Source organism: Periplaneta americana, chromosome 3 (genome assembly GCF_040183065.1).
Source record: "Periplaneta americana isolate PAMFEO1 chromosome 3, P.americana_PAMFEO1_priV1, whole genome shotgun sequence".
In the NCBI taxonomy this organism is placed as follows: Eukaryota; Metazoa; Arthropoda; class Insecta; order Blattodea; family Blattidae; genus Periplaneta; species Periplaneta americana.
This window is the reverse complement of record NC_091119.1, coordinates 10,414,601-10,438,255: the sequence shown is the minus strand read 5'-3', so window position 1 is coordinate 10,438,255 and position 23,655 is coordinate 10,414,601. Positions and strand designations below refer to the sequence as shown.

The 23,655-nt window shown below is 35.0% G+C and overlaps 1 protein-coding gene across 1 annotated transcript in view; it reads right to left on the bottom strand.

Annotated features, from left to right (window-relative positions):
- LOC138695970 (uncharacterized) overlaps positions 1-23,437 on the bottom strand; it is a 57,906-nt gene extending 34,469 nt beyond the window's left edge. The window contains exon 1 of the mRNA XM_069820399.1: positions 23,292-23,437. Coding sequence (XP_069676500.1) covers positions 23,292-23,437 — 146 coding nt within the window. The remainder of the gene's footprint in view (positions 1-23,291) is intronic.
- Positions 23,438-23,655: the final 218 nt, after the last annotated feature.

Here is a 23,655-nt window from a genome sequence, read left to right as displayed (position 1 = left end):
GCAGAATATTATTTTTTTAAATTTCATTATGTATTTTTTAAACATTAATTTACATTTTCTTTTTGTTCACTTGAATTGATTAGGATGCCGATATTTTAAATCCAAGATTTGGACGGCTATCATTTCGATGATATTCTCTCGGTTTACGCTATTCTAATGCATTCAAATGTAATATTAGGCCTATAGGATAAATATGTTATTCATATTACTTTAGTTTCTGTATTTCAGACAACTGTAGTTTGATTAAACGTTTCTTCCATAAATGTATTTTATTTAAATAATGTTATGAAGTACTTAACTATCGGTTGGAAATTCAAAATCACATTCTGTACTATTCAAAATATATCATGCTTGTGTCTTGCTTAGCCTAAACCGCATTTCCAAATCTTTTTCGTCCATTGCATTAAAATAATCTTCTCTTTCGGAAATTATCTTTGCCCGTCTTGGTGAGAAATCTTTTTTAAATTTCAAGTCCATCTTTGTCCTCGTCATGATGAAAATTATTGTCGTTAATGCAGGATTAATTATTTAAATGACCAAATATTGACCAATTAACTTAAATACAGTTTAATGAGAGCTTAAAGCCCAATTTCTGTCGGTGAAATGCATTGTCCATTTAAGTTTCAATTAAAAAGACTTTAAGTAACAATTAAAGTTAAATAAGTTCGGTAAAATCGGCCCTTAAAACCACTAAAAGTCGCTGCAATATGCTATACAAGAGATTCTTACATGGCAGAGTTTCTGATAATGTGGTCAGCACGATGCAGGGCCGTTGCGCAGACGTCTCAGCACAAGTACAAGATAAGGGACAAACGAGATAAATCCGCCCATACCGAGAACTGAACCTCGGACCGCTTGATTGGGAAATGCACGCGCTATAGACTGAGCCATAGGGGCGGACCATTTGTACATAATTCTTTTTGCAATATTTATTACAGAATATGAGAGTGGAGATTCAAATAGGCCAAATTATATTCTCTATGCTATTAGATGGTCTGAATGATGTTACACGTAGGCTGCACATTCTCTTTGAATTTGTGGTTTAGACGTTTAAAATTGAACAACTGTTCGGAAGTCATCTCCTAAGGTAGCTGAATTAACTCGGTTTAAGGACGTTGTCAGCAATTCAGAAGACCTTGGCAACCGACATCTGTCCTTTCCTGACCAAAATTTTTCTTTGAAATTGAGTAGAATACGAAATAGTTAAGCAATAAGTATTATATTTCTTATTTAAAGGCTAAGTAAAACTAATACAGTGGAAAAATTTTGAATACTACATAGTTTCATATTTGTCCACTCATTATTTAGAACATCGTCACACTTCATAAGCAGTTTTTACACAAAAAAAGAAATAAGTGACACAAAGTTGACATATTTTGTCACTATACTTTTAACGCATTTCATGTATAATATTTCGATTTAGAATTTTTTTTCATGTGACTTAACATTCAAAAGACAAATGCAGTGGCGGCTGGTGAATGACATTCAAAGGAGGGAACAGAAGTTAAACGTGAAAAAAAAATAAACATATGTTGCAGTCACTGCCTGCTGGATCGCATCTCATGGCTGCGTAACTTCCTGCTCATTTCTCTTTCTTGGCATTTTTTTTTTTTTTTTTTTCACATTCAGTAATGTATTGATAAAGTATCAAAACAAATATGTTTTCTATATTTTCACATGTAGTTTAAAATTCAATGGTTGTGAAACTTGGACTCTCACTTTGAGAGAGGAACAGAGATTAAGGGTGTTTGAGAATAAGGTTCTTAGGAAAATATTTGGGGCTAAGAGGGATGAAGTTACAGGAGAATGGAGAAAGTTACACAACGCAGAGCTGCACGCATTGTATACTTCACCTGACATAATTAGGAAAATAAAATTCAGACGTTTGAGATGGGCAGGACATGTAGCATGTATGGCCGAATCCAGAAATGCATATAGACTGTTAGTTGGGAGGCCGGAGGGAAAAAGACCTTTGGGGAGGCCGAGACGTAGATGGGAAGATAATATTAAAATGGATTTGAGGGAGGTGGGATATGTTGGTAGAGAATGGATTAATATTGCTCAGGATAGGGACCAATGGCGGGCTTATGTGAGGGCGGCAATGAACCTCCGGGTTCCTTAAAAGCCAGTAAGTAAGTAAGTTTAAAATTCAAATAATAATGCACAAGTATTGTTTATGTCTGGCTGTCAACACAATTGGACACGGAGACATTAAAGTAGATGTTAGGAAGTCGGAGGTTGTGGAACAGTGAGTGTTATTCACTTAATAAAAAAATTTTAGTGTTCTATGCTTCTTGTAGAAATTCGTATTGAGTTTCGCGTGGAGCATTGTTGTTCAGATTCGACGCTAGAGCGCCTTTGTTTTGGCAGTGTTAAGTGTGCAGTGTGGAGAAAAAAATCAAGAGTTCAATACCTGAATTTTGCTGCTATTTATAAGCAAAAATTCGTTTATTGCATAACATTAATTTATTTATTTTCGTTTGAAATATTAATTCAACTGCTGGTCTCTTATTAAAAAATAGGTTAGCCTTTTTTGGTATTATTTGTGCTATTTTTGTAATAGTATGAATGTTCAACAACAAATTCCACAATTTGGGACATCTGGCCGACATCTGCGGCTGACCACTAGGATCCAGAATACAAAGCAGAGGTTAAATTAAAAATACAATATGATTGCGGAGAGAATACGGAACAATGGTAAATTTAAAAATAAAGTACAATTTGATTTCGGAGAAACATGAGATGAAAGTACATTGAAGAGTAATGAAATGAAGTAAAAAAAAAATTACATAGTATTATACAAGTGATTGTGTAATAGTGATATGCGTTACAAGAGCGGTATGTTGAAGTTTTCATGTTCCAGGAAAAGTTTTTAATTTCCGAGAATTGAAAGAAAACATACCGCTCGTGTATCGTACATTATTTTGTGCGAAGATCGTTTATTACATAACTGAAAGAGGAATTTCTAATTAGTTACAATGAAATCTCCATCTTGGTTTCTGTTCAATGACGGCAAATTTGCAAAACAAAAATATCTATCTTCAACATTGTTGCTTTAAAATGTTTTCTATGTTTACTATACTCCAGTAGGCCGTGATATGCGTCTGTCTTTTTTTTCCCACAGTCTATGATGAGTCTGGAATCTTGTTGATTTTTTCACGGCTTCCTTAATGTTACTTGCATCACGAATGCAGCAACTTTAGTGGAGTTGTAGAGTTTACTTAATTTTTGCAAATATTTAAAAACAATAATTAACAGTGCAATTTAGGTGAAATTGCAGTGGTAAGTTTCCAATTTATAATTACAGTATTACTATATTGAACGTCTCTAAAAATAATATGTTAAAAACCTAAAGCAGTAAAATCAATATGTCACTGAAGCGATAAGAAGAGGGAAATTGTTGTGTGTGTTAGGTTGCGAATACTGAATGTGGAATTTTAGACTTTCCGCGGATTGGTTTTGTGCGGAAACCAAGCAAATACGCACTATTTCGCACAAAATGGATAATGAATCTCTCAATACCATTAGACAAATTTTGTTAATGTCCTCATTAGAAAATTTAAGAGAAAGGAGAATGGTTTTGGTTAACTTAAATGAAGTTCCCCTAGCGCCAAAAAAAAGTACTTTCACTTCCCATGTATTAATATTCATTTTGTATCTCTCACTGAAGTGAGGAATACATGGGTTTCATCGTTGACGTCATTGTCCTGTTGATCATCCTTCTCAAAACGGACAGTGGGGTCAAGAATGAATACTTCTTGCATAAAATATTTTATAAAAAACAGATTTATTTCAATGGCCAATATCTCAAAACAGGTTTTTGGCGCTTGGTCTCTTACTACATAACTCCGTCCTTTAGATTACAGGTTCCTATTCGAAAAATCATACTTAGAAAAATCATAAGCTTCTTCAGTTTCAGCACAACTTTGAATCACCCGGTATTATACATAGCAAGTGGATTAATTTAATTTAGAAGCATAAATATTTCTTCACTTGAGTATAAGATATGAGTATGTAGAAATTTTCTTAATTATGCTCTATATTTTTCTCTTGGTCCTTCAAAGATTTGAGACAATTTTAAACAATGTATTGAAGACTATAATGCATAAATAGTGAACTCCTTTTCTATAACAGCTGAGCCTAATGGCAGATCGGGATATGATTTGTGCCTTGTATTAAAATTATGAAGTTTGTGACTTGTACTAAAAATATGCTTTATCTTTGTTCCTGCAAACATACAAATTATTTTTGTGCGAGATCGTGCGTATTTGCTTGGTTTCCGCACAAAACCATTCCGCGGAAAGTCTAAAATTCCACATTCAGTATTCCCAACCTAACACACATAACAATTTCCCTGTTCTTACCGCTTAAGTGACATATTGATTTTACTGCTTTAGGCTTTTAACATATTATTTTTAGAGACGTTCAATATAGTAATACTGTAATTATAAATTGGAAACTTACCACTGCAATTTCACCTAAATTGCACTGTTAATTATTGTTTTTAAATATTTGCAAACATTAAGTAAACTCTACAACTCCACTAAAGTTACTGCATTCGTGATACAAGTAACATTAAGGAAGCCGTGAAAAAATCAACAAGATTCCAGACTCATCATAGACTGGGGGAAAAAAAAGACAGACGTATATCACGGCCTGCTGGAGTATAGTAAACACAGAAAACATTTTGAAGCAACAATGTTGAAGATAGATATTTTTGTTTTGCAAATTTGCCGTCATTGAACAGAAACCAAGATGGAGATTTCATTGCAACTAATTAGAAATTCCTCTTTCAGTTATGTAATAAACGATCTTCGCACAAAGTAATGTACGATACACGAGCGGTATGTTTTCTTTCAATTCTCGGAAATTAAAAGAGCTCATCTACGTTTCGCTTTTTCAAACTTTTCCTCGAACATGAAAACTTCAACATACCGCTCTCGTAACGCATATTACTATTTTGATCCTCGGATCCAACAGCATTATAACCATGAGAACGCCGAGGACGACCGACCTACATACAAGTACGTCGAAGAGTATTGTTACAATAGAAGGCTGTGGACTAGTGAGATTTGACGTTTATACAGTAAAGGAGACAAGACCTGTCTCGTGTCCTTATCGTGTGCTATGAGTAGGGACCGGATTTTTATGTAATATCAAGGTGTGAAATATGTACATATTTATGTAAGAAAAATAAGCTGAATATGTACCAAAATATGTAAAATCATGAAAATATTCAATATCAAAATCTGGCAGAAACAGGATAGGTAAGACTCTCCAGTTGTGATTTCATAGAGCACCCGACTTTTTTACCGCACACTTGACACGTTACTATTTTTCCATCTGTAGTGAAAGCTTCGTCCATCGCAATCCATGATTTTATTTTTGTCGTTAGGGTTGAAGATACAGGGGCCATTTTAGTTAGTTAAAAGCAGTGGATAAACTCACTTGCACTTTATACTGTAAGTACTGAAACTACAGAACTGAGTGAAGTGAATGGCACAACAGAACTGCAAGCACTGTTTCGCTTTACTGGATTAGGAGAAAATGAGAGGTGATGTGGGACACATGCATTTTAGCTGCTCCCTGTAAGAAACAAAGTACCTACTAAAACCTCAAACTATAGGCATCTAGAAACTGTTGTTTGGAAACTGATATTCCTGTCTCATTCAGAAGGGTAGGGTTATTCCAGCAGAGAACCATACTTTCTAATTGCTGGGAAAATTCCATTTCCGTATAGGTCTACTAAATTTAAAATAAAGGGGTCAAGCAATAACCTGAAAGTCTCACGTCAGACAGGATTTTCCCTGGAATAATTAGGAAGAGGGTGGGTAAGGTTGCAAATTGCATGGGAACGACTTGTTAAGACATGTGCAGAATAATTGAGGGCCGTTTTTGCAAAACTTGCTAACTGAAAAAAACTAAATTTTACAGGAGAGACAAAACACTGCAATAAGCAAGTTTTGCTGTATCTCTCACTTATAGCAGAAAGCATGTTTTGAAAAAAACGATCACACTTTGACACACTACAATGAAGAGAAATAACCCAATTTTACTAAGACGCTTTTAACATCATGTAGAGGCCTGCCTTATGTTAACGAATCCATCAAAATCTCAATTTTGCAAATTTTGCAGTTAGTAAGTTTTGCAAAAACGGTCCTTAATTATAGTTCGAGACAAATCATGTCGTCCTCGTCCCATCCACCGCATGAAGGTAACGCTACTTTCTGAGTGATATTTACAATACAAGGTACACTAGTTGTATGAGAAAGGTTGCCTTTCGTTCAATCATATTTACAGTGGGCGGTATGGGGTAAGTGCCTCTATTACGTTATGTTTCGTCCCGATACGTTATGGGTACCGTACGTAAAATGTTTTTTTTTTTTTTTTAAATCTGTGTGTTTCAAATGGTAAATTTCCCGAGCAGAAATTTTTTTCCTTTCAGGGAAGTAAAAATGAATAAAACCCCTAAATATGTAGATTTATGTAATACCAAGCCATAATATGTAATGTAGGGTAAATATGTAAAAATATGTAGTATCAAATTTTAATATATTAATGGTAATTACAAGATTCGCAAAGATTTGTTATTTATATACGGTTAGGTTGAAAGGAATATAATACATAGTACATAAAAATCCGGTCCCTAGCTATGACTATATCACCAATAGGTATGGAGAGGTAAGAGAGGTTTTAGTCTGAGATGAACTTTGGTAACGCTACTGACGTTTGCCACCCTGGAACGCGAGCGTATCGACACAGTGTGATTGCCGAGAGACTGAGGCCCAATTGTATAAAACTCCCTGACTAAAGATCAACTTTGATCGAAGATCGAAAAGTGAACCGAGTTCAGACACTTCTTCTATTGTATAAAACTTTTCTGCGATCAAATTACCTTGGTTCAAATGCAATCTAAGTTCACGTGAAAAGGATTTGGCAACATCGCATAAACAGGTGAAATACGTGATGCGCGGACAGGTTTGTTCAGTGTTGCCAATCTAGCGACTTTAACTCTTTTTCAACAACAATTTCTTTTAACTTTTATATTGCTTAAATAGGGATTTAGTGACCTTTTTAGCATCCCATAGTGACAAAATTTAATCTTTCTTTGTTGATAATGAGAAATCTAGCGACTTTACAACTACTTTTTGGCGACTTTCCGTACACTCTGTTGGAGGCACTGGTTTTTTGTGCAATGTAAATAATGGCGGACAATAAGAAGAAGGTTGACTGTTCTCAGAGTTGTTATGTTATGGTGTTTGCTACTGCTAAACATAATAAAGCTTTATAAAACGACAATTTTCGTTTAGTAATACAGTTAATTGAAAATTTATGAATGTACCTATCATATCCATTAATAATTAATGGTTGTTATAAACATAATATAATTATAGGTTATGTTATTTAATACGGCTGAACACGATAGAGCCTTATAAAATATAAGATTGTTTGTGTATTAAGGCAAGAAATTGAAAGAAATATATATAAATGTACCTATCATATCTATTAATATTAATAATAATGGATATTTTATTTGCACAATCAGTCACTCGTATATTTCAAACAGAAAAGAAATAACTGAACTTGGATCATCTAACTTAATCGGAGAAATTTCTTCAGTCAAAGTTGACTTTAGTTTGAGACAAATTAATCTCAGATTAGACTTTATACAACACAAAATTCCAAGTTCAGGTGAAACAAGGATCAATTTAACCTCTGATCTAAGATTAAATGGTTTATACAATCGGCCCTGAGTGTGAAAGATTCTCTAGCAGTAGAGCCCACCGGCCTTGGGGCAGGTCCTACCCGCATGGGTTCAACAAGTTGCTTTGTATTCTCTGTGGAGGGGAAACGCACAGTCGATGCACTTACCACCCATTGTTTGTAAACTATGTGGATCATACTTTGTTCAGCCGAGGGGTTGTAAGTTAATACTGAGGGGTGACAAGTGTTGCTTTTGATTCACCCAAGTGCGTGTCTAATGCTGTCATTTTCCTATACCCTAATGAATTTTAATGTAGTTCCCTTTGCCAGGCATTTTAAAAACCGCTTTACAAGAACATCCCAAATTTAATTTTTGGTATTATTCATTACATACGCCTTAATTCTCCTTTCTGCGCCTCTAGCGATATATTCTTTTTGCGCCCTTGGAAATCTGTCGTTCTCGGTCGATTTAAACCCTTAAACTTGTCATCTAATAATAAATATGCCTACGGTAACAACTTGACCACTGAGAAGTACATGTTAATAAAACATATCTTCTTATTTCACTTAACTGAAGGGTTCAGAGCCATAGTGGGCCAAGCGCCATTTGTTAAAAACGGAGAAAGCAAGGGTTAAAGTTAAGTGAATACCAGAGTTTAATGAAGATTGACATATCATTTAGTTTTAATGTGTATACTTTATATTACTGGCTATAGGTTCCCATTGAATTATGGTAATAACTTCATTTTAACCCTTGTTTTCTACGATTTTAGTAAAAGGCGCTTGGCCCACTATGACTCTGATTCCTTCAGTTGTTAAATTTATATTCTATTATCTTTTGTTGAATGTTTTCGTTTAATTTTTTTGTGATTATATATTGTTTATATCAACTTCAAATGATAATTCCGTTTCTATTTTGTGTGTTATTACTTTGTAGCGGTTTTTAAATATGTTTTAATTCACTACTTTGATATTTCAAATTCTCCTATTTCAGAAAATAATAAATATTTAACGTAAACATACACGTAAACATCTCCGCATGTTATTCAATTAAAATAAATAATGGTGATAAATAATTTGTTATCTGGGAGCAACAGTAACAAATATAAATGATACTCGGGAGAAAATTAAACACAGAATAAATATGGAAAATGCGTGTTATTATTCGGTTGAGAAGCTTTTGTCATCCAGTCTGCTGTAAAAAAATCTGAAAGTTAGAATTTATAAAACAGTTATATTACCGGTTGTTCTTTATGGTTGTGAAACTTGGACTCTCACTTTGAGAGAGGAACAGAGAATAAGGGTGTTTGAGAATAAGGTGCTTAGGAAAATATTTGGGGTTAAGAGGGATGAACTTACAGGAGAATGGAGAAAGTTAAACAACACAGAACTGCATGCATTGTATTCTTCACCTGACATAATTAGGAACATTAAATCCAGATGTTTGAGATGGGCAGGGCATGTAGCACGTATGGGCGAATCCAGAAATGCATATAGAGTGTTAGTTGGGAGACCGGATGGAAAAAGACCTTTAGGGAGGCCGAGACGTAGATGGGAAGATAATATTAAAATGGATTTGAGAAAGGTGGGATATGATGATAGAGAATGGATTAATCTTGCTCAGGATAGGGACCGATGGCGGGCTTATGTGAGGGTGGCAATGAACCTTCGGGTTCCTTAAAAGCCAGTAAGTAAGTGATAAATAATTTGTAATCAGTTACAAAAAATTTTAGTATCTTACATTGAGTTACAGGGTCTTTGGATTTGTATTTGCCGCTTCCAGCAATCTCATTCAATTCCTTATTTGTCTTAACATGATTGAAAAAGGCTATTTGCAAGATATAGTTGAATTGGCTATTTATGTAACTTGTGTGTAAAGTGGAACTTTTGTACACAAGTAGAAAGATCGTCAGCTCGAACGATAGGTGAGTTCTGAAATTATAGAAGGTTGTTTTCGATCTCTGATAACGAATTTGAATGACATCATGTACGTCAGGAGTCACACGACAGCTGAACTGTGGCGCGAGGTGACAGACCAGTAGTGAGTGATCTCATAGGTAGAGTGCACGGCGACTCACAGCAGAAATTCCCAAGAAAATCGAGCCTTTTTGGGAGGGGTACATTACGACCCTTTCCGATTAAGATTTTGCATTATTTTTTCTCAGTGTTTTCGACATCTGTTTTTCTATTCAAAATTAACGTTTAAGAGACATTCTGGTTTAATGACGTGTCTATAATGTCTTCATTTTGTATGTTTGGATATGCAATTTTTATTGTAAATATTTTCAGTGAGCCGAAATGGTATCTCTATTTTTTTGGCATCTAATTTCGTTCGCTTTTGTTTCAACTCCATTTTCCCAATAATTTCGCCGAGGTATTTACATTGTGGGACTCGTTTAATTCCACCATATTCGGTTTCCATATACTTAGGTGCTTTCAGGTAACGTATTCTGTTTTTTCCAAGGCTATCTGGAGACTGATTTTCTCCGCGATTTCTTTTTTGGCGTTGTCTTTTTTCCTTTTAACAGTTGAATCTGTTTTTCATCTGTTATGACGTCGTGTGGTAAAATTGCTAAGTCGTCTGCAAATGCTAGGCAATCTATTTTAAATTTCCTCTGCCTAATATGATTAATTGATTAATTTTGAGGATTGTTACTTGTTTACGCCACTCTTGTATTATTTTCTCAAGTACGTTGTTGAAGTAATGGAGAGAGTCCATCTTCTTGTCTTACTCTTGTTTTTACTTCCCCCCATAAACTTAACTTTAGACTTTGTATTTGTCAGTATCTCTTTCGTGATTGCAAGAGTTTTACGGTGTAATTATATTATTATTATTATTATTATTATTATTATTATTATTATTATTATTAATGAGATTTATTTACTTTAACTTATGACTCGTATTTGAGCTCACCGAATGTTTTCCAAAAGTTGGTGCCACTGCATAGAAACGTTTCTAACAACTATAGTAGGCCTATACAGGGTGATTCAGATCACCCGTAACAGTAATTTCTTTCGGAAACTAGTGCATGAAAATTTTCGAGACAAAAATATTTTTAACTAAACCACATGTGAACTTTCACTTGAGCTTGATTTCATCCATCAGCTCTAACAGGAAATATGGCAGTGGCGTATCACTTTAAAATTTCAAATGAGAGTCAGGGTCAAATAAGATACCATTTGATAGAGCTCTTCAAAACAAACAACTTTCATAGGAAACGTTTTTATTAATTCCTACTCTTTCAGTGAGAAAACGTACGAAAATACAATGTCATCAATATTGAGAAATGCTACAAGACGAAAATGTAAACAAGACAATTATTATTGTTCACATGTTACTGAAAGGCTTGACAATTCCATTAATTTTTTATAAATTTTCAAACTATCTGCCGTTCAGAGCAGCACACACCTGTACTCTTCTTCTAACACTGTCACTAACACTAATACTTTGACGTGGTCAAGTGACTGGCAGAGTAGCAATTAATAAAAACGTTTCCTATGAAAGTTGTTTGTTTTGTAAAGCTCTATCAAATGGTACCTTATTTGACCTCGACTCCCATTTGAAATTTTAAAGTGATACGCCACTGGCCTACTTCCTGTTGAAGCTGATTGATGGAATCAAGTTCTAGTGAAAGTTTAGATGTGGTTTAGTTTTAAATATTTTTGTCTCGAAAATTTTCATGCGCTAGTTTCCGAAATAAATGACTTACGGGTGATCCGAATCACCAATTGCCTTTGTGCGAGATCGTGCGTATTTGCTTGTTTTCCGCACAGAACCAATACGCGGTAAGTGTGAAATACCACATTCAGTATTCCCAACGTAACACACATAACAATTTCCCTCTTCTTACCGCTTAAGCGCGACATTCATTTTACTGCTTTAGGCTTTTAACATATTATTTTTAGAGACGTTTAACATAGTAATAATTATAAATTGGAAACTTACCACTGCAATTTCACCTAAATTGCAATGTTAATTATTGTTTTTAAATATTTGCAAAAATTAAGTAAACTTTACAACTCCACTAAAGTTACTGCATTCGTGATGCATGTACCATTAAGGAAGCCGTGAAAAAATCAACAAGATTCCAGATGCGGATGTTATTACTGCAATATGTTATATAAATAATATTGTTAAAATATTAAAATGAAAAATAAATCATTACATAACCTTACCGTTTCTTTAAGTTCGCATTTATAGACGGGGGGGGGGAGACAGACGTATATCACGGCCTGCTGGAGTATAGTAAACACAGAAAACATTTTATAGCAACAATATTGAAGAAAGATATTTTGGTTTTCCGAAGTTGCCGTCATTAAACAGAAACCAAGATGGAGATTTCATTGCAACTAATTAGAAATTCGTCTTTCAGGTATGTAATAAACGATCTTCGCACAAAATAATGTACGATACACGAGCGGTATGTTTGTTTTCGTGTTCTCGGAAATTGAAAAAGCTTTTTCAATCTTAGGCGGCCGGGTAGCTCAGTTGGTAGAGCAGCTGGCTACGGACTGAAAGGTCCGGGGTTCGATCCCAGGTAGTGACAGGACTTTTTCTTGTTGCCAAATTTTCAGAACGGCCCCGAGGTTCACTCAGCCTCCTATAAAATTGAGTACCGGGTCTTTCCCGGGGGTAAAAAGCGGTCAGAGTGTGGTGCTGACCACACCACCTCATTCTAGTGCCGAGGTCATGGAAAGCATGGGGCTCTACCTCCATGCCTCCTAAGTGCCTTCATGGCATGCTACGGGGATACCTTTACCTTTACCTTTTTCAATCTTTTCCTCGAACATGAAAACGTCAACATACCGCTCTTGTAACGTATATTAGTATTTCGTACGTTTTCTCATTGAAAAAGTAGGAATTAATAAAAACGTTTCCTATGAAAGTTGTTTGTTTTGAAGAGCTCTATCAAATGGTACCTTATTTGACCCGACTCCCATTTGAAATTTTAAAGTGATACGCCACTGGCCCTACTTCCTGTTAAGGCTGACTGATGAAATCAAGCTCAAGTGAAAGTTCACATGTGGTTTAGTCATAAATATTTCTGTCTCGAAAATGTTCATGCACTAGTTTCCGAAATAAATTACTGTTACGGGTGGTCTGAATCACCCTGTATAATATTCATGTAGACCTACTATTATTTCGCGTCTTGCAGAAATTGTGCTACTATCGTTATTGTTATGAGCAGGGAAAGGATTTATATGTAAATACATATTTACTTATAAAGCTAATATAATTTATATTTTGCATTATCTTTATGTTTCACAATGTGTAGGGTTGAAAAATCCTACTTTTATTTTCCATATTTTTCCATATTTTAGAGTTTAGTACATATTTTCGTTAATTTCCATATATTTTCCATATTTCATATAAAACAGTCCATATTATATTAGGTTTAACAATAAAACAAAACAAAATTCCATTAACTTTTAAAAATACATTTCAACAATAGAGATTTAAACACATGTTCAGTAATCCCTTTAACATCAGAGTTATTTGAAAATTAGCAGTCCTATCAACAATGGGAAAGTAAGTTACAAAACTGTATTAATTTAATTTAAAATTTTTAACAGACTTCAGTTGTGCAGCTCAACAGTTAAATGCCAGTCAGAGTACACATAGGTTCAGTTTTGTAAATCATACTATAAAGACGGTAAATATGCCAAAAGTACGTCATTCAGTCAATTTAAAATCAAAACTAACAAGTTACATTTCAGAATTTAAAGAAGATGGTTTATCAACTGACAATAAAATATTATTTTGTAATTTGTGTCAGTGTGCAGTATCATCTACACAAAAGTTCCTGGTGCAACAACACATTACAACTAGTAAACATCAGGCCAACAAACAACTAAATTCCAAGCAGAGACAATTGTTTTTAACACAACCAACAACATCGAATGTAAGATCAGAGTTTAACATCGACCTGTGCCGTTCTCTCATCTCTGCCGATATTCCTCTCTACAAACTAAAGAATAAGGTCTTCAGGGAATTCCTTGAAAAATATACTCAACATACAATCCCGGATGAGTCAACACTTAGGAAGACGTATGCTCCATCCATCTACGATGAGACAATACAGAAGATAAGAGATGAAATTAAAGATAGTTCAATTTGGGTTTCCATTGATGAGACTCCCGACAAAGAAGGTAGACTTGTTGGTAATGTAGTTATCGGTTTGTTAAGTGAACAATATTCTGAACGAATTCTTTTACATTGTGATGTTCTAGAAAAGTGCAATAACAAAACTATAGTTAAACTGTTCAACGAAGCTATGGGTATCCTGTGGCCAAAGGGTATTATGTACGATAATGTGTTATTCTTTATTAGCGATGCTGCCCCTTATATGGTCAAAGCTGGACAAGCATTATCTGTTGTATATCCTAAATTGACTCATTTTACTTGTGTGGCGCATGCATTTCATCGTGTGGCAGAAGTGGTCAGAGACAATTTCCCTAAAGTAGATTTGTTGATTTCATCAGTGAAAAAAGTATTTCTCAAAGCTCCCAGTAGAGTTAACGTGTTGAAAGAAATGTACCCTGAAATTCCATTGCCACCAAAGCCAATTTTAACTAGATGGGGTACATGGCTAGAAGCAGTTGAATATTATGCCGAACATATAGACTCTATTAACAATGTTCTCCTTGCATTGGACTCTGAAGATGCGGTCTCAATTGATACTGCGAAAACAGTTACCTGTGACATAAGTGTGAAGAATGACTTAGCTCACATTCAGCATACATTTTCATGCATCATAAAAACGCTCAAAAGTCTCCAAAATAGGCACCTTTCACTATCTGAAAGTTTTGAAATTATAAATAGTACTGTGGAACAACTGAATCGTGGTAGAGGTAAAGTTGCAGATGCAGTAAGAGCTAAGGTGGACACTGTACTTTCAAAAAACCCTGGATATGAAGAACTACAAAAGGTTGTTGCTGTGATGAGTGGTGAATCAACAGTGAAGATTAACTTGGACTTATCCCCAGCAGACATTGTGAAATTGAATTATGTACCAGTTACTTCTTGTGACGTCGAACGCTCTTTTAGTCAGTATAAATCTATCCTCAGAGACAATAGAAGAAGATTCACTTTTCAGCACTTGAAAGAAATGTTTGTAACCTATTGTTATGGTAACAGACAATAAAAATTGTGTTTTGTTGAAACTACATTGGAAGATAAGGTACGTCCATTATATTTTTTGTTTAGTTTGATTAAAATGTACCAATATTTAACGTACATAGTCATTTTTTTATAATTTTAAGTCCATATTTAATTCCATATTTTGGTAAAAATCCATATTTAATTCCATATTTTGGTAAAAATAACTACATATATATTTACATATTTCATATATTTTTAGTCCATATAAATCCGTTCCCTGGTTATGAGAAAATTGCAAAATTATTGATCTAGTTTCTAGTAATGCAATATAGCTACAAATGTTAGACAGAAGAGAAAAAAAAGTCATTAAATGCTACGAGATTCGATCAGAGGACTTACCGCATGCGCCGTACGTTATGAAGAATCACCTCTATGGAAGCAGTGTTGCCAACATGTGACATAACGTTTCGCACGGAAGTGAAATTGCTCCGCGGTGTGTGGGATGGTATCCGTCCCCGCCTCCTGGCCCTGTTCGCTCTCGACCACAACAATTCTACACCGTAGCGATGTTCCTTCATTCATCGATGTTGGCTTGTTTTTGTACGCTAGACGTGCTCATTGACTACACCACCGCTGGAAGCCTGAACGGCTTAAGCTATTACCATGCCAACGCGTAGCTTCTATTAATCTGGACGAGGGACTCGCTCACTTGTTTGGTGGCCTCAGGGTTAACAAACCAGCCGACGAGAATTCCCTTGATAGGTTCTTTAATTTTACTTTAATCCTCGTGTAAACACGGAGTAACCATCACCATTCATTCATGAATTTACAAAGTGGGATGGTTACTCCGTGGTTATATCAGGATTAAACTAAAATGAAATGATCTAGCGATTAATAATTTTATTGTCGTCAACTGATTTAACCTTGAGGCTATCAATAAATAAATAAATATATATATATATATATATATATATATATATATATAAACTACTAAGATTTAAAATCATCCGTCCTCAAGTGAGGTTGACCACTGGGATCCGGAATTAACAAACATAAAAGATAATGGGAAATGAAACGGGCAAAATGTGGATTAGATTTGTACATTAAAACAAAAATTTACGTGTTAATATAGGCTATAGATGATAGTTTAAATTTGAAGAGAGGCCTTCAGAATTTCCATTACAATCTTCTGAACCTCATAAAAGGGAATTTTAAAGGATTTAAGAATATTACATGTAAATTTTGGTAAACAACCCCTCGCTCCTAATAGTAAGCCTGTAACATCCCAGTTGTAAAGCGAAATGCCATATTTTTCACTGAGGTATGGAAGACAAGGTACATATTTAGTTCGCTTGTCATCATTTATCAGCAGTGCTTGATTCGTGTCTCGTTCAAAGCAAATCGTAGGGTCTAAGACCATCGCTTTCTGGGTTCTTCTATTGATGGCAATTATATCGACTCTTCTATGAGAATCATCTTCAGACACACAATGAATCTCCTCATGTACTTCCCATCCTCTGTTTCTTAGCAGGTTGGCATTGCTGTACGGGCACGATGGTGTCTGTTGTTACGCAGAAGCTCTCCCTTCTTACAGAACCCCAGTACGTGGCCAAGTGTTTCAGTCTCGCTGCAGCCGGGATGGCGACAACGGGTAGTACTGAAGGTTCTGCCAGGGACACTTCTCACTGCGGTGACGTTGCAAGACATCTTGATGGCATTGATGTATTCCGAGGACGAAAGACACTTTTTAGAGGAGATCCAGGGGTTGGCTTTGGGGCATTCTTCAAATGTACAAACACCTTTGCCTTTATTTATAAATATGCCCAAGGTTGCGGGTTCGATCCCGGGCCAGATCGATGGCATTTAAGTGTGCTTAAATGCGACAGGCTCATGTCAGTAGATTTACTAGCATGTAAAAGAACTCCTGCGGGACAAAATTCCGGCACATCCGGCGACGCCGATATAACCTCTGCAGTTGCGAGCGTCGTTAAATAAAATATAATATGTAATAATATGTTACTTATAAATAAATAAATAAATAAATAAATCAATCAAATAAATCTAAATGAATAAATCTAAATAAATAAAAATAAATAAATAAATAAGTAAATAAATCAAATAAATCCAAATAAATAAATAAATAAATAAATAAATAAATAAATAAATAAATAAATAAATAAATAAATAAATCAAATAAATCTAAATAAATAAATAAATAAATAAATCAAATAAATCTAAATAAATAAATAAATGAATAAATAAATAAATCGAATAAATCCAAATAAATAAATAAATGAATAAAATAAATCAAATAAATCTAAATAAATAAATCAATCGAATAAATCAAATAAATAAATCAATCAATCAAATAAATGAAATAAATCTAAATAAATAAATCAACCAAATAAATCAAATAAATAAATAAATAAATAAATAAATAAATAAATAAATAAATCAAATAAATCAAATAAATCTAAATAAATAAATAAGTAAATAAATAAATAAATCAAATAAATCAAATAAATAAAAAATAAATAAGTAAATCAAATAAATCAATTAAATCTAAATAAATAAATAAATCAAATAAATCTAAATAAATAAATAAATAAATAAATAAATCTCGTCTATCCATCCAGTCATTTATTAATTCATCCATAGCTGTAATGCATAAACAACATCGGTGGTGTAAGATTACCGTGTTTGCCTTTGGACGCAAATGTAACGTATTCAATTCAACGAAAGAAGCGAATTTTTTAGCTAAAAGAATATGAAGTACGATTTCTTCCTGGACAAAAATAGAACTAGGAATACTATGTCATGCAGTATGATGAATTTATTATTATACCCTTTTTATTGTGGATTTTATTTAAATTTCGTATTTTTTTCTTTTTTTATTATTATTTTATTACATTCTATTTGTTGTATTCTTCCTTACGTTTTCCCTATTAACTATTTGTACTGAGTAGCTTTTATTATGTTCCAATCTTTAGATCTGTATTTTACTTTTTTTCTATTGCGGTATTATTTTCATATGGTTTAGTATCGATTTTGTTATGCTAATATTATTTGTAATATGCTAGTATTCTGTTCTTTAACTTTTTGTGACCTGGTAGAGTGTAAGAGAAGGCCCTATGGCATTAACTCTGTCAGTATAAATAAATAAATAAATAAATAAATAAATAAATATTAATTGTTATTATTTGTAGCAGGGCAGATGAAACAGTTATATTACCAGTTGTTCTGTATGGTTGTGAAACTTGGACTCTCACTTTCAGAGAGGAATAGAGATTAGTAAAGAAAATAATCTGGATTTTAATACGTGAATGAAGTGTCACAATTTGTTTCAATAAAAAGTAATATTTGTACAAGGTGCCTTTCAGATATTTCTAATTCTAGCCCAAAATTCATTGATCTAAACCATACCTGCACAAACAGCGCTCAGCGAGCGCGCGCGCTCCTTCGGAGCAGGAGAGCTATGTTTACCGCTAGCCGAAACGGAGAGGAAGATACGTCAGAATGACATAGACTTGCTATAGGTAGAGGAGAGGGAAACGACCACTCAGTTATCTAGTGGAGTGCAGTGTGTAGGCCTATTCTCAGTAACTGTTTCACGTTGCTTACCTACTGCTACAGTACAGTATGGAGGAATCTAAAAGACGGAACATAACATTTAACATTTAACGATTTACAGCTCTAACTTATTGATCTTCAATGTGACTTAAGGGCTAAAGATCTTTTGACTAATACTACTAGCCTGGTTGAGTTTTACAAGACTAAACATTAGCAATAATATCCACGACTACACAGGCTGGCTGTGAAAATGATTGCTATGTTTGGCTCAACATTTATATTTGTGAGCAACTGTTTTCTATAATCAACTTTAATAATGGCAGACATCGAACATCTAACTGATGTTTCATTACGATCAGTAGGCTACTGTTCTTTTCAGCTGCCAACAGCATAAAACCTCGTTTTGATGTACTCATAAATAAAAATATAACAAAATGATATTGTACATTTAAGTAGCTATAGAATTTCTATTATTTCTGTAAAATAAATATTTCTTTATTAATTAATCGTAGTCCAAGATAGTTTTGCAAACACTGAACGGGAATTCACTTCATAAACACTCGTAATAGTACTTCCTTTTGTGTATATTTTGTACGAGATCACCCCTTCTTCCAGTCCACCCTTATACAGAGCGCAGCTAATATCTGCATTCCGCTCATGAGCTGTGAGCCGGCTCATGAGCTGTGAGCCGGCTCGGAGAGCGCAAACCTTGTGCAGGCCTGATCTAAATACATCCATTCTGGAGTAATTATTTTTTTTCTACAAAAAATATGATTTTTCAGTATATATGTATTTATTTACACTGCAAGTGGGCAAGCACCCGGTGGCAGTGGTACACACAATATAAACAATACACAATAAAATTACAATACTTTCCATAACAGAAGTTATACAGGGACACCATTTTATTTTTACTTAAATTTTTATTGTACCTGAATTTTTTAATGTACTTCACTCCCACCCCCTCTACTAGTAAACTTCCAACCGTTCTCCACACAGAACCGAGGCCGCGTATGCAGTACTTAGTGAGTATAGTACGTTCCAGAAATATGTTCGTGTTTTACAGTGACGAAAGAGCTTTCAATATTGAATCATATTTTCGCACAGGTACTGTCTCCGTTTGCCTACGTCGCATCCCGGTTTCCCTCACCTGCTTCTGTTCGCCCCTCTGTAAAGTCTAGTAGCTGGGCTGTCTTAGCTCTTTTCTGAAAACATTAATTTCTGATAGGAATTGGACGTCTACGTAATATTATACAACTGTTTAAAATAACTTCAATAAAAGGGCCTCGTTAAGTAATTAACTATCACGTGATTCCCCCCCCCCCTTTTCTACCCTGCGACAAAATCACTTGAACGGACAGTAGATAGCATTTCTGAGTAATTTTATCTTTTCGGATCGGGCAGAAGTGAAGATTAAATTTACAGTGCGTAAGGTACTCTTTTATAGATTAAGTACAGAATTATTTCAACGTGAGTTACTCGTACGAAGGACGAAACTGGTAATTGGAATTACGTACAATAGTCTATACTGCGATAATATGCACAAAAGAACTGAAGCCTGTATCGACCACCATTTTCAGAAATGTGTTTAAAAATCCATATTATGATTATTTTTCAATTTAACTTCATTCTCTATATTGTACGCTAATGTGCTGTAAAAAAGGTAAAGGTAAAGGTATCCCCGTAACATGCCATGAAGGCACTTGGGGGGCATGGAGGTAGAGCCCCATGCTTTCCATGACCTCGGCACTAGAATGAGGTGGTGTGGTCGGCACCACGCTCTGACCGCCTTTTACCCCCGGGAAAGACCCGGTACTCAATTTTATAGGAGGCTGAGTGAACCTCGGGGCCGTTCTGAAAGTTTGGCAACGAGAAAAAATCCTGTCACCACCTGGGATCGAACCCCGGACCTTTCAGTCCGTAGCCAGCTGCTCTACCAACTGAGCTACCCGGCACAACCACGCTAATGTGCTGTAGACAGTATAATATACACTGCATAATGAATACGTCTGAATGGATAGCTCAATTCGTGAGTAAAAAGACTAAGTGTTAATACAGCACTGTATTTTGATTAAACAAAAACCTAATGAAAATTATCGAACCCAAAATTGCGGTATTTCCTATTTTACGTAAATGGGTGAACTACTTTTCTTCCCTCCTGTACCTAGTAAAGTGATTTGTATTTTACGCCAGTATCATCGAACTCCAGTCTTGGAAGGGGGAGCAAGCGGTGTTTCCGGTTCTAGACCTTTAATCCAAAGATATAGCCAGGTTAATATTAAAAATGTTAGTAAAAATAAAATGATGTCCGTGTATAATCCAAAGTTTGAAAGATACAGAGATTGGGTTTGCAGTAGAATACTTAATTTTTCCATAGGCGTTTTTGGTCTTTTCATTATCCGCTTTTATTGGAGGAATTTATGATTATCAGAGGTGAAGTTTTATGTAGTGGAGAAATGAACAATAAATTTTGTTTCAGATTGTCTAATTGAAGAACAGAAGTTCTTTACGTGCCACCTAGCTTTGCTTCTCTTCTGAGAGAAATCATGTTTATTGTCGTTAAAATCTATCCTCTCATCCAGAGTTGAACCAGCGGATCATAGCTCTGTTGGCAAGTACAACCATTCAACCACCTACGGCAGCAGTCTTATGATAGTTGGCTTGATTTGCATTCCAAAAATAAATGTATGGAAAGTGTAAAAACTCAGGTGGGACCTTGAGCCTGTCTTGCTCGGAACGCAAACCGCAAAGTATGTAGGAAGAACAGGAGCCAGGCTCTTACCGCAGAGATGGCCATATCATCTGGCAGAATGTGGCAAAGAAACTGATCATGGGATGTTTTCTGTGCGGACAGAGAAATGAATGATACTCTCTGTGTCGAATATTTCTGGCTGGGTTTGCTCTCAGTTGTAACACACGGGCAATGAAAATTATGAGTATGCGTTGTTTATTGTATCTATCGCTAGCATACGACGAAATTTAATCTAGAAACATAAATCAGTTTCAGTGAACTAATAAGTTACGTTAGTATTTTGGTCTAAATAATAATAATAATAATAATAATAATAATAATAATAATAATAATAATAATAATAATAATCAGCATAGCGTCCTGTTTCTTTTCTGGAGCCTGACTATCTCAAATATTGTATTGCGTGACGATATCTGAACATTGGGTTTAGTCAAAATTCGTCAAAATATGAGTATACTGAATTATATAATAGAGGACACATATATCCCCCTGCAGTATAGTAGTTACAATTAAAAGGAGTGGTTCCTGTGTCGTAGATTTACATCACGTAAAGGAATCTACTCCATTAGAGGGCTCCAGGTAAAATCTGTCGGTCATTTCTCACCGATGCTGATATCGATGCTTAATAATGTCTGCGGTTGAAAGCGTCGTTAAATTATATATTACTATTGCTATCACTACTACTGCCACTACTACTACTACTACTACTAGTACTGCTGCTGCTACTACTATCATCACTACTACTACTAACATTACTATCACTACAACTGCCACTACTATCACTACTACTATCATTACTATCACTACTGCTATCCTTACTACTACCATTACTATCACCACTTCTATCACTACTATCATTACTGTCACTATTATTGCGACTACTACCATTATTATCACCACTACTGCCACTACTACTACCATTACTATCACCACTACTGCGACTACTACCATTATTATCACTACTACTGCCACTACTATCACTACTACTACCATTATTATCACCACTACTGCCACTACTACTACCATTACTATCACCACTACTGCGATTACTACCATTATTATCACTACTACTGCCACTACTATCACTACTACTACCATTATTATCACTACTACTGCCACTACTATCACTACTACTACCATTATCACCACTACTGCCACTACTACTACCATTACTATCACCACTACTGCGACTACTACCATTATTATCACTACTACTGCCACTATCACTACTACTACCATTATTATCACCACTACTGCCACTACTACTACCATTACTACCACTACTACTACTACTACTATTACTATCACTACCACTACCACTATTACCATTATCACTACTACTGCCATACTTTCACTACTACTACCACTACTACTGCCACTATTACTACCATTACTATCACTGCTACTGCCATTACTACCACCATTACGTAACTACTACTGCCACTACTACTGCCACTACTACTGCCATCACTGTCATTAGTAATTGTGCTATTAATATCACTATTATTACTACTACTACTAGGTAATACTACTACCATTATTATCACTACTACTGCCACTATCATTAGTTACTAATACTGCCACTACTACTACTGCTATTACTATCATTACTACTACCATTACTATCACTGCTACTAGGTAACACTACTACCAGCACTATCATAAGTGTCACTACTACTGCCACTATTACTACCATTACTGTCAGGACTATTGCTACTACTATCACTAATACCATTATCACTACTGATAGGTAATACTACTACCACTGCTATCACAACTACTAGGTACTATTACTACCACTACTATCAAAACTACTACCACTCCTGCTATTACTATCACTACTATTACTACTACTACTACTACTACTACTACTACTACTACTACTACTACTACTACTACTACTACGACTGTTAATAGCTGACAATTGACAATGAAGCCCTTTGTTCTGTTGTCTGCTTTACATATATGAACACGCATAACAATAGGTATCCCTTATTAAGCCATGTTGTCGTACTTTGTGTTATCCCGCGAAATTCTGCTGGTAAAGTGAGTAGGCCTACAGTCTGATTTGAAGCTTTTATTTGCAGAGACAATCGACACAGAACAGATAGCATCGTGACTTTCCGAATACGCAGTACACGTGAGACATTGTTGAGCAGCTACCGGAAAGTGTCCACGCGGCCATGTTTGGCGGCGGGTCTTGACCTCTGCTGCGGAAGATGTTGCTGATCTTGCAGCTCGCCACGTTCCTCAGATGTGATGATGGCTGCATCACAGGATGTTTCGAAATATATACTGCTTCCCGTCATATTGTCTTGAAACTTGTGAATGCGTATGTTACATGAATAAAAAAGAATCGTGTGAGCAGCACCATTACAAAATTTAACCGCAGCCAGAATTCAAGAAAACATTTTTCATCGTTCGAATTTCATGAAGGTTTCAAATTCATATAATGTCGCTGGATATTTTGTAGGTTGGGAAATTAACGTTAAATAACGAACAGTAGCTTTATTTTAATTTAAGCCAA